Source organism: Triturus cristatus, chromosome 6 (assembly GCF_964204655.1).
Source record: "Triturus cristatus chromosome 6, aTriCri1.1, whole genome shotgun sequence".
Taxonomy (NCBI): domain Eukaryota; kingdom Metazoa; phylum Chordata; class Amphibia; order Caudata; family Salamandridae; genus Triturus; species Triturus cristatus.
The window spans coordinates 549,143,751-549,156,137 of NC_140589.1; the positions used below are offsets into that span (position 1 = coordinate 549,143,751).

A 12,387-nucleotide genomic window follows, 5' to 3' on the forward strand; every position below is an offset into this window, starting at 1 on the left:
TGGATATGGGGTGATATGGGATGCTCTCAAGGCTTTTATCGGGGGAAACCCTGAGGTACTCGCTGAACCTGTATAAAAAAGAAAAAAAAGAGATTAAGACCATGCATAGAACAATTATAGACTTGGAAGAAGAACTGGTTAGGGCTAATGCACTGGCTCAAATACAGACAAGACCCTCCAGAAATTAGCAGTAGCAAAGGCTGCAGCAGGTGAAACATGGCAGCAAGAGCTGCAGGAAAATTCTTGGCCTGGAGGCAATCTTGCTATGAATTTAGCGAGCAAATTGGGCACATGTTTACTGTAAGGACTAGACTGAAAGTCACCATGGGAGACATCTTAGAAATTAAAAACTCAGAGGGGGAAGTAGTCACTATATCCAGTGAAATAAGTATGGTTTTTCATAGCTATTATGAAAACCTATATAGGGAAAATGCGCACAGGGAACCCAAGAATATAAAAGAATATTTAGCTTCACTCACTGTCGAGACATTTTCAGCGGAAGATTCAAGGGCTTTGGAAGATAGGTTCTCAGACGAAGAAATTCAGGAAGCCTTAAAGGAATTGCCATCAGGCAAGGCCGTAGGCCCCAACAATTTCCACGAATTTTATAAGGTATTTTTTTCAACTTTGGGAGCAGATTTAAGCTTTGTAATGCGCCAGGCACAGAGTGGGGAAATACCTCCAGAGTCATGGGCAGAAGCTAGTATGATTATTTTTTTAAAGAAAGGAAAGCCCCCTGACGAACCTGGTTCTTACAGACCCATTAGCCTAATGAACAGCGACGCAAAACTTTATTAAAAAAACCTAGCGAATCGCTTTAGCACCATGATTGGGAAGGTGATCTCGCCCCTTCAGCATGGGTTTATCCCAGGTAGAGGCACGGCCGAACATATTTGCAGAGTCTGTACTCTGTTTGATGGTACGTCTGTCATGCGAGATCCAATGGCGCTTATCCTGCCGGACGCAGAGAAAGTGTTTGATATATGGTCTCGTGGGGCTATCTTTGGGCTGTACTTGAGAGCTCAGGGGTAGGAAAGGGGTGTATCAAAGCCATACAGACACTATACCGGAATCCTAAGATTCGACTTCGGTTGATAGGGGGGAAAAGCGACTCAATTGTGATGACACGAGGGACGAGGCAGGGGTGTCCTTGTTCTCCCCTCCTATTTGTTTTTTATATTGATCCTTTGATTAGGAAAATTGCGGCATATAAGGGTATCCTCCCCATACGACTGAACGGATTTGTAACTAAGGTTTTGGGATATGCAGATGACCTGGCAATAACCACTGCAAATCCATCTGTGGCTTTAACAGAAATAGACCATGAGGCGGAATGCTTTGGGGTGGTCTCTAGTTATCGACTTAACTGTGGAAAGACGCAAATCGTAGTTAATGACAGGCTCTCTATCTCGCATTCAAGAGTGAATGTAACCGCCACCTGTCTTGGGGTTATTATAGCATCAGAATTAAGAAAACTAGTCAAAAAGAACCTTTTCCACGTGATTCAAAAATCCAAGAGTGACTTTGATATTTGTGCTCAAGGGAAGACGAGAAGAGCACTTAGGTATATATACCTATCTAGAGAGAGAGGGGGTGGGTGGTACCTGATTTAAAAACATACTATTGGGCCACAGTGATACAATATATCTGAGGGTTATTGGGGGGTAAGGTCATTGACCAGTTGAGGGATGATGCTCCTCCGGATGTATATGAACTACTCTTAGAAAGAGAAGCCCCTAACTGGCTTTTGAGGTTTAGTGATACCAGTTATTACAAAAAAGTAACATTCTATACCCTTGGGGCAGCAGCAGTGGTTTGTACGGGTGTCAGGAAAAAGCTGGGGTTAGGAAGAATGAACTACTACACTACTCTACTTGTGAATCCGTCTCTACCTGGGATCTTTCATGATGGAATTATGCAGTGGTGGGATGTTTTAGGGGTGAAGACAATGGAAGACCTTTTTGTCTCAGATGGTATAATCTCATTTGAAGAAAGCCCAATCCCTTTTTAACATAGATCGCAGGGAGTTTTTTAAATTCCTCCAGATTCGGTCTTCTATCTTAAGGAAGAAGGTGGGAGCAAGAGCTTTCTCTAGAGATCCAGTTATGGAAGGGGTCCAAAACCCTGATGGGTGTACTATCGCCCAGATTTAGGGAGAGCTGAGACAACTACAGGGCGATGACTTAGAAATGGCAGCGGATGCTGAACATTGAAGCCTAAGCTTCGCTACACCATACTAAGAGTAGCGAGCCTCCAAGCACAACATTTTAAAAAAGAATTTCGCTTTACTACACCCCAGCTAAGATTGCTCAATGGGGTGGGACTGAGGGTATTCTCTGTCTCCGATGCCAAAGTGCTGAGGCAGATGTTGTTCCCGTGTTTGCCTCTTGCCCTGCTTTGGAACCTCTTCAGAGAGCTATAGAGGATTTTATGGGGCGGAATCTGAGGATTCAAACAAAACTGTCTGCCGAGTTGATGGTTTTAGGTGTGGCCAGAAATGGTCCTCTGGTAACTCACCGGGAACGGGAATTTGTATTTCTTGCTATGGCTGTGGCCAGAATCTGTGTGTCATCTGCATGGGTGGACCCTAACCCCCTAAATTTCAACAATGGATAACATGACTCTTAGCTATGTTCAATTTGGAGAAGGATCTGTATGAGAAGAAAGGGTGGTAGGCTAGGAAATTAGAAAAACTTATTTGGGCTCCAGTAATAGATTGGAAAATCAAAATGAATACACCCCAAGTTTAAGCCAGGGATTAAAATATTTTGGAGTAACCTTCTTTATTGTTTATGTCTTGAACCTTTTTCTTTTGACACCATGGGTATATTCTGTAACTTAGATATAATGGTACTGTATTGCGCATTTTTTTGTTACCTTTCAAGATTTGCTTTTTTGTTGCTGTCTTTTCTCTTCCTTTTCCTTGTTTAAGAATGTTTTATTATTTACGGATGTTTTTGTGTATTGATGTACCTAAACCGATGGTAGAACCGATAGAGGTACAAACTTCATGTCTATTTATATTATGCAATGTGTAAGGAATGTGGTGTGAATTACAAATTCACCACACCCTACATCATCAATGCAATGGGTTAGTCGAAAGAATTCAACAAAACCATCAAGGGCATGATCATGGGCCTCCCAGAAATGCTTAGGGGAAAATGGAATTTCCTTCTGCCCTGCCCTCTCTTTGCCTACAGAGAGGTCCCTCGGAAGGGGGTTGGCTACAGCCCTTTTCAACTTCTGTTTGGGCATCCAGTTAGGGGTCCCTTGTGTCTGGTGAAAAAGGGATGGGAGTTACCTCTCAAACCTCCCAAACAAGACATAGTGGACTACGTACTTGATCTCTGCTCCAGGATGGCTGAATACATGAAGAAGGCAAGTAAAAACCTTGAGGCAAGCCAAGAACTCCAAAAAGCATGGCATGACCAAAAGGCTGTCTTAACTGTCTACCAGCCAGGCCAGAAGGTGTGGGTGTTCGAGCAAGTGGCCTCAGCAGCTCTCCAGGACAAATGGAGTGGACCCCACACCATGCTTAAACAAAAGGGTGAGGTCACATATCTGGTGGACCTTGGCACTCCAAGGAGGCCCGATAGGGTGTTCCATGTGAACAAGCTGATACATTTTGTGGACAAGGCTGAAATGGGCTTGCTCATGGTGAAATGATGAGGGACAGGAGGAAGAGAGTGACACTTTCCCTGATTTCATCTCACAAAACCCTGATGATGGATCAGTTGATAGAGTAGCCTTCACAGGCTGCCTCACTGATCATCAGCAGATTGATTGCAGGAAGGTCCTCAATCAATACAGATACATGTTTTCTTTAAAACCCAGTCAAACCACCTAGTGTTCCCATGAAGCGGACACAGGTGAGAGCTTTCCTGGTAAAATAAGATTTACAGGCAGCCTGACCATGTCAGATATTGCATCAGGACTGAGGTCCAAAAGATGCTTGAATTGGGAGTAACTGAGCCCTCAGATAGCACTTGGGATAGTCTAATGCTCTTGGTACCAAAACCTCACACAAGGGTGGAAAGAGCAAAATGAGGTTTTGTGTTGACTACAGGGGACTCATGCAGTCACTAGGACTGATGCTCATCCAATTCGAAAGGCAGATGAACGTATTGACACTTTGGCCTCAGCCACGTTCTGAAGCACATTTGACCTTACGGCTGGCTGTTGGCAAATCAGACTGGCTGAGGATGCCAAACCAAAAACAGCATTTTCAACTTATTATCAATTTATTGTGATGCCCTTTATCTTGAAAAATGCACCTGCAACATTCCAAAGCTTGGTGAACAAAGTTCTCACGGGCCTTGAAGCTTATATTGCAGCATATCTTGATGGAATAGCTGTCTTTAGCTCCACCTGGGAGAATTACCTGGGCCACCTGAAGAATGTTTTAGAGGCTCTGCAGAAAGCAGGTCTCACTATCAAGGCCACTCAGTGCCAGATAGGGCAGAGTAAGGTTGTGTACCTAGGCCACATTGTGGGTGGAAGCCAGGTTCAACCCCTACAGAGCAAAATACAGACCATCATGGAATAGGTTGCTCCAACTACCCAGACTCGGGTCAAAGCTTTCTACAGAAGATTTGTCAAAGGGTATGGGTTCATAGTGACGCCTTTGAATGATCTAACCTTTACAAAAATGCCCAAGAAAGTTCAGTGGACAGTAAGCTGTCAGAAGGCATTTGATGATCTCAATCAGGCCATGTGCACTGCTCCCATTCTGCAGAGTCCTGACTACTCTAAGCAATTCATTGTCCAAACAGATACATCGGAGTTGGGGGTAGGGACTGTGTTGTCACAACTTAATGCAGAGGGCCATGATTAACCAGTAGCTTTTATCAGCAGAAGGTTGACCCCCATCGAGAAACATTGGTCAGCCATTGAGAGGGAGGCGTTTGCTATGGTCTGGGCCCTGACGAAGCTGAGGCCATACTTGTTTGGCACTCACTTCATTGTTCAGACAGAAAATAAGCCCTTCTCATGGCTTAAACAGATGAAAGGTGAAAACCCCAAACTTTTGATGTGGTCCATTTCCCTACAGGGGATGGACTATACAGTGCAACATAGACCTGGGAGTAACCATGCCAATGCAGATGGACTTTCTAGATATTTCCACTTATAAAATTAAGACTCAACCGGGCAATGTTAGTCTCATCTCCTTATGTTTGGTGGGGGGGTTGTGTAAGAAAGTAGGATCTACTTCTTATGATTACCCCAACTATTTGCTTGATGTGATTCTGTTTTTGACTTGTCTGACTGGGATCCTGCTAATAAGGACCCCAGTCTATCTCATTTCTCACTTGATTGGTTTGTTCAGTACTTAGGCACATCCCAGATTGGATACTGAAGTACCCTTGTCAGTCCCTAGTATATGGTACCCATGTACCCAGTGCATGGGTACCCCAGAGGTTTCCCATTGGTTGCAGCATGTATTATGCCACCCATGAGAGACCATTCAAAATGGTACTACAGGCCTGCCATTGCAGCCTGTGTAAGATGGTGCATGCACCACTTACTAAAGATATAGGTTTACTGTATCCAAGGGTCACTGCACTTAAAACCTATAAGTCACCCCTATAGTAGGCCTTTGGAATCCTGAAGGCAGGGTGCTTGGTTCTAAGTGAGAGAGTGCCCCTGCATGAGTAGGACACCCCTGCAGCCTACGGAGTCCATTCTCCTGGGTTGTCAGTGAAGCAGCCATATACTATAAAGAGGGGCATAGAGTAATTCCACAATGACCATCTAAACAACGGCTGCAACAAATCCTATCATGTTTGGTATCATGTTGAAATCATACCCCCACACCGTAAATGGTGTGGGAGGTATGATTCCAAGCACTGGACGAGCCCTCCGTAAGGTTATCAGTGTTCCCGGTGCCAATCTTCTACTCCCAGACAGCACAAAATGGTTGCTGCCAACCAGAGGCACATTTCTGCCTTTCTGCTGCTGAGCCAAGCCCAAGCAAGGGAAGGCAGAACAATAGGCATCTTGTCACAGGGAGGTGTAACCACCTCCTAGACAGTATTTGGTGTATTGGGACCGTGTGGGTGCCAATGCCAGCGCCTGAAAGTCTGCATGAGGGACATATTTGGTGTCCCTGTGCATAATCCAGTTCAAACCAGTTGTGGGAGCCATTGGCTCCTGCTCTGGTGCGAAACTGGACAAATGACATGGAGTAACCTCCCCCTGTCCAGACCCTCCCCTAGGAGGGTACCCTGAATCTTCTCAACCCTTTCCTTAGTGTACGTAAGGGCTTACTTGGGTGTAGGTTCCTAGATTCGTTGTGGGATAAGATTTAGAACTGAAATCACTGCCCTTCTACTGTTTAGGCACTCTGGACTTTTTTTGGGCTTGACTTTGTCTCCCTTTCAGTCTGCTGCATCGTCTGTGCCTGTGCACCATACAGGGTCCGTGCAGGACCTGTGGAGCATCGAAGACAGTTGAAGGAATCTCCCTTGAAGTGAAGGAGTCACTTCCCTGAGTTTGCAGGCACCTCAACAGTGCTGCCTGTTCTGCTGATCCCAAGCTCCTTTGGACTGGGAAGGGTTCAACAAAACGGGTGGTGGTTATCTATGTCTCCTAAGGCCAGAGCTGTCCTTTCACTGAGTTTTAGGCCAGAATCCCTTGTGGGGGATGCATTAACTGAGCCCCTGTGCACGCAATACTTTTTCAAGTGCATACGCTGGTTGGCATCTTTGTGACAAGTGCCTTGGGCTCCAAGTAGCCCCAATCTCCGTCAACTTCTTTCACCAAGATCTTCAGCCTCGTCCCCTCGTGGGCACCGCAGCCTGCTCTTTTTGATGAGCTGCTCGAGGTCCTCTTGCGACTCCTGTACTTCCGGCCATTTGGTCCATTTGAGGGCCACCTTTGTTTTCCTTGAGCTTTCTCTGATTGCTTGGGACTGGCCCTGGCTCCCCTGCTTTTGGTGAATCTCCTGGACCTTGCTGGTCCCCACCGTGCACCTTCTTGACTTCCTGCGTGGGTTTCTTTTGCCAAGGCTTGTTTGTGCTACCGCCGGCCACCGACCTCTCAGTACAGCTCCTATCCGGGTCCTGGTCTTCCTCAGTGTCGCCTGGTCCTCGCAGCTGCAGAGTCAAGGTCACTGTCATTTTTCTTGAAGCACCCGATATCGGAGGACATTCGTCTTCCAAGTCTCCTGGTCACTCCATAGTGACATAGACTCTGTCCCTTTTGCTTTTAGGTATTCCTCTTCCAGAATCCATGTTTGGATTCCCACGGACACTTTCTTCTCTTCCAGCAGTGGTACTTTCCTGAAGTTCTCCATTGGGTTTGACGGCGGTTTCGGATACCACTTCACACATATGCTCCTTGCTGCTCTCGTGTAGGTAACATGGGTAATAGGGTATCCATGGGTGGTTTGGCTCTCCAACCTTTTGTCTTCCACAGGGTTTCTTCAGGGTCCACTGGGAAGGGTCCTCAATCATTAATCAAAATCCAACCTTGGCTTGCAAATAAAGTTGCATGGAGCAGGCAGTCGTATACCCACACAGCACATGCTCTCTGTGCGTTCCCTATCTACTTACCTTAGGTGGTTCTGTGGGTCCCCAGTGATTCTACCTCCTCTCGACATTGTCCTGACTCAAGTCGCGGTTCTTATACTACTTTCTTACTAAGTGGTTTGATCCCGCCCTGGGGCCACCGTGTATTTCGTGCTATTTACTGTGTTTCTTTGTGAAAGTATTGTGTACATTGTGTTTATCTCCGTGTTAGAGATACTTGAACATTCTAGAGAGTATTAAATAATAAATACATATTTTTATAAATACTTGGGGCCTCATGTAGGAAGCCAAATACCGGTCGGTAACGGCCGATTTTCGGTAATTATACCGTTACCGACCGGTATTTTGGCTTTTGAGATGTAGGGGGAGTATTTCATGATTCGGTATTTACCGAAACGGTAATATTACCGAATCGGTAATATTACCGATTCGGTAAATACCGAATCATGAAATGAGATGTAGGGGGAGTGTGTGGTGGGTGTGGGGATTCGTTATTTACCACCAACTAAAGGTTGGTGGTAAATGACGAATAGGTGAAAAAAAGCATTTTTGTGCACGTTTAAGTGTGCAATGTGGCAGACATACATGCCCTTAGGGCATGTATGTGTGCCACATGTGCACACATGGCCGAATCAGGGGTGCAACAGGGTGTCAATGTGACACCCTGCCACCCTTGCATGTGCTCCCCCATTACCGAATCGGTATTTACCGATTCGGTAATGAGGCATACCTTCCCATCAATGGGAAGGTATGCCTCATTACCGAATCGGTAAATACCGATTCGGTAATTACCGAATTTTTCCGATTCGGTAATATTTACCGACTCATTACCTACATTGCATTTACCACTTCATAAATACCGAATCGGTATGATTCGGTATTTATGAAGTGGTAAATGCCAGTCCACCTACATAAGGCCCTTGGTGTGGTTCTTTTCACTTAATCTATACTATGAGTTTGCATTCTGGTGAAACAAGCTGGTTTACACTCCTGTACTAAGCCTGACGGCTGTTCTCTACAGCTACTACTTAGAGAGCTTTCTAAGGTTATCTAATACCACTTAAATCACCATAAGAGTTGTCTGGACTGGTGCAAGGTGCCCACTTATATTAGTGGACAACATATACCAGGCCAGCCTCTCACACCATTGCATTGCCATCTCCATAGGCCTAAATACACGTTGTTGATTGCTGATGCCTTGCCAGTTGTCCCATGGCTGGTCTATGTGTCATTCTTTGTGCTTATGTGACTATTGCATTGTTAGACCAGTGCAGTGTTGACGGATGATTCATGAACAGTGTCAATGATGCAAGAAATGTGCTTATCTGATATCATAGTGACACATGGGTCAGTTAGGGAGGTAGTGTCACTTGCTAATGTTAAATGAAGGGGTATTCTTGGTGTTCAGAGCATTCCCTGCACAGTGTTGATACATCCGTTATTCTAGCTGTACTATTCTCTAGATTTTCATCCTCCACAACCTCAAGTGGATCTAGTCCACATTTGTCATGTATCTTTATGACTATTGTAATTTACCTTTTTCATATGGCACAGAATTCACAGATATGTTGTGTTTCTTATTTTAAGATGATTTAGAACTATGTAGCACCAGCTACAATGATGCATCAGGCACACATTGTATATTGTACTACGCTCTTGTGTAAAAACAGACCTTATCGTGCTCCTTTGTAGACACAACACACCGTTTCTGATTCTCACTGAGGAACCATACATAGTAGTTAGTTCATATGCCCAATACATTGTCACGTTCACACTCTTCCTTTAATTTGTGTCATATCCCCAGCTAGGTGAGTGATATGTGTTACACTGTTGTTTTGTTACTGTGACTTTTCATGATTGATCACCTTCTGAAGTCACAAACCAAGCATACAAGACATTGTTGTAGTGAAATATAATTTTTAATAATTAGATTCAATGTACTTGTGTTTGAAGAAATCCTTGTGACCAGACATCTGTTAATGGTGACTAGGTAAAACAAATGTGGATGATGGCATCCCTCCTGGCTGTTCCTGCAGCAGAAGCTGTGGTGTATCTTACATCAGTGTCTTCATCCTGGCCATCCTCCAAATTGTTCTGCTCCTCCTCCTCTCTGACAATGGTGTGTTTCCCGTACACAGAGGTTGTACAAAATGGAACAAGTAAGTATGATTTTACAGACAAGTTCAAGCCTGTACAGGAGTCGCCCACCTGAAATATCAAGGCACAGGAATCTTGATTTGAAGACTCCAAAGGTCCATTCTACAATGGCTCTTGTGCCTCCCAGTGCAACATCGTAGTCTCTCTGAGCCTGTGTGTGGGTCACTTTGATGGGGGTCATCAGCCATGGTGACAGTGCATATCCTTTATTCCCTGAAACAGAAAATTGAAAGAAGTGTCCATTAGTATTTGAGCCCCCTGTGTTTGCAGAGAGGGATTTTTTATTGTGTGTCAATTGTGCAGCTTTGTACTTTCTAATGTGTCATGTTGTGGTACATACAATTGACATGCATCACTGAAATTGAATTGCATGTACCTTACAGCCTACACATCACCATGATGTGATTGGCCAGGTGCTGTGTATTACCTTCATGTTGTGACTGTCAGGATGTCTGGGTACTTCAGAACACCTTTGGGTATTTACAGGCCCATTGCGCAACCAGTATGCCGGTGCTTGTGAAGTTGCCCCCTTGACTTTTGGGACATTACTATGTTTGTGCATCAGCAAGATACATCATTGTGAAATATTGTGCTGAGGGTAGCTGGCACCAGAAATACTTGGAGGCTAAATGTAGTACTAATTCTGGGTTATTGACATCCCCCTTGCCCACCAGGTGGGTCACTGTTTGAGTCGCAGTATCACAGCTACCTGGTGCACTTGACTTACTGGGACATGTCAAGAAAACGGACATGTCTATTGTTGTCCTTGTGCATATGTTAGCTTTGAATGTGCTTTTATGCGTGTTGGGGTCATGCCCATGGATGTTGCTGTGTGTGTTCCCACTCAGAACACATTTCTTTGGCTACATTTGTGCATCTGTTATTAATTTTCCAGCATCGAATGCATCTGATTGATGCACTTCACCAGGGGAGGCGTAGGGATGTGCAAAATGTGGTGAGATTTACATTTCTCTTGTTTGGATGCTCTTTCTATGCATGCTACATTCTGACATGACCCAAACTAATGCTAAATCAACACTTGTGATTGTGTGCAGTTAGGTGTCCCTTCATGCAGAAATACTTTTTCTCCCCATGAGGCAGGCACACTTGCAGACTGGTGCATGGGTGCCTGTGTTTATGCATGTCAGGTAATTATGCACCAGCGAAGGGGATAGCAGGGTGATCTGTCATCTTGCTGTGCATATGGCACATGTCTTTGTTTAAGGATGACTGCAGCACTGCACAAGCAAATGTATTGTAGCACATGCTGCATTGATTACTTTTAATTTTTGTCTGATGAGTTCAGCAAGATCTATATTCTGAGAGTGACTTAGTGGTTTGTGAGAGTATTTCTGGACTACTCCCTTGTTGGGCCAACTTTCATAAATATGTGTTTCTTTGCCATTTTGTGTTTGTGTTTAGTAGTTGGCCCTGTAACAATGTATGTCAGATTCAGTTTGCTACATGGTTGAGCTACATGATTGGTGACTTGAGGTGTGTGGTGTGTTTGTTTTGTACTTAATAACGAGTAGTCCATTTCCATATGTGCCATTCTCGAAGCGTTGGTTGATGACCGATTGGATGAAGATGCAGGAGTCAACCACACTCCCTTGAAACTTGATGACAACATTGATGAACAGGCCCAGGTGGTCCACAATTGCCTTCACGTTTATTGAGTGTGTGTGCTTCCTGTTCCTGTATATATGTGCAGTGTAGGCAGGAGGCAGAGGTTTCACATGGGTGCAGTCGATTACTCCCAACACATGCGGGAAACCAGCAATGGCATAGAAGCCTTGCTTGTTGGCAAGTTGATCTTGCGCAGTGTCGGGGAAGTGCAGGTGCTGCAAAGTCAGGCTGATGATGGCATTCAAGGCAGTGGGGAGTATCCTTGAGAAGGATGCCTGGAACATTCCTCCCACTCTGGCAGTGGAAGACCGAAATGTTCCTGAGGCCAACATCTGCAGCACGGCAAGTAGCTTGGTCTGGGGAGGGATGTTGGTGCTGCGCTGGGATGGAGCCTGCAGCCTTGGTGCTATCTCAGTGAGTAGGCGTAGGATGGAGGTCCTTTTTAGACTGTAGTGGGCTATCACATCTTCTGGCCGGAGGTGTATCTGGGTGATCCGTTGGCAGTAGACTTGATCTCTTCTGCGGTGCTGCCTCTGTGGTGGTGCTGGTGAGGCTGGTGGAGGTGGTGGTCTTCTTGGAGCTCCAAGGTGCAAGAGTAGTACCTCCATGGCGTCCTTGAGAATGCTAATGATGTTCTGGCATTGTCTCCCTTACGTACAGGTGTGTTTGCATCATTTTTTAGACCAGCTATTTTCTGGTCTTAAAAACCTGCTGCTAACTGGACTTAGCAGCAGTTTTGGGGGGTTATCCCCGGACGGGAATTTTGTTGTAAATATCGCAAAGTGGGGTTATCGGCAGTTTCTTCACAGGAACGCCCACCTTGCATCTAATTTTTGTTAAGTCCCGCTAACCGCAGTTGCGATCTTTAAAATTAACGTTTGCGCTGGAAAAGTGCAGCTAACTGCAGTTAGCGGCAACTTGTAAATACTGCGATAAAAAAAGCCACCGTAACATCAACACATTGAGGCTATGGTGGTGTTAAGTTCTTGTAAATATGCCGCTCTCTGCGGCGTAATCGTTTTGCCATTGTGTCAGACCAAAGCCCCTTATAACTATTCTGTCTCCCGTATGTGGG

General features: G+C 45.1%; 1 protein-coding gene across 1 annotated transcript in view; it reads left to right on the forward strand.

Moving 5' to 3' along the window:
• Positions 1-216: 216 nt before the first annotated feature.
• Positions 217-12,387, forward strand: part of LOC146817387 (uncharacterized) — a 65,050-nt gene continuing 52,879 nt past the window's right edge. Inside the window, exon 1 of the mRNA XM_085609631.1 lies at positions 217-571. Within this exon, the coding sequence (XP_085465757.1) occupies positions 217-571 (355 nt within the window). The remainder of the gene's footprint in view (positions 572-12,387) is intronic.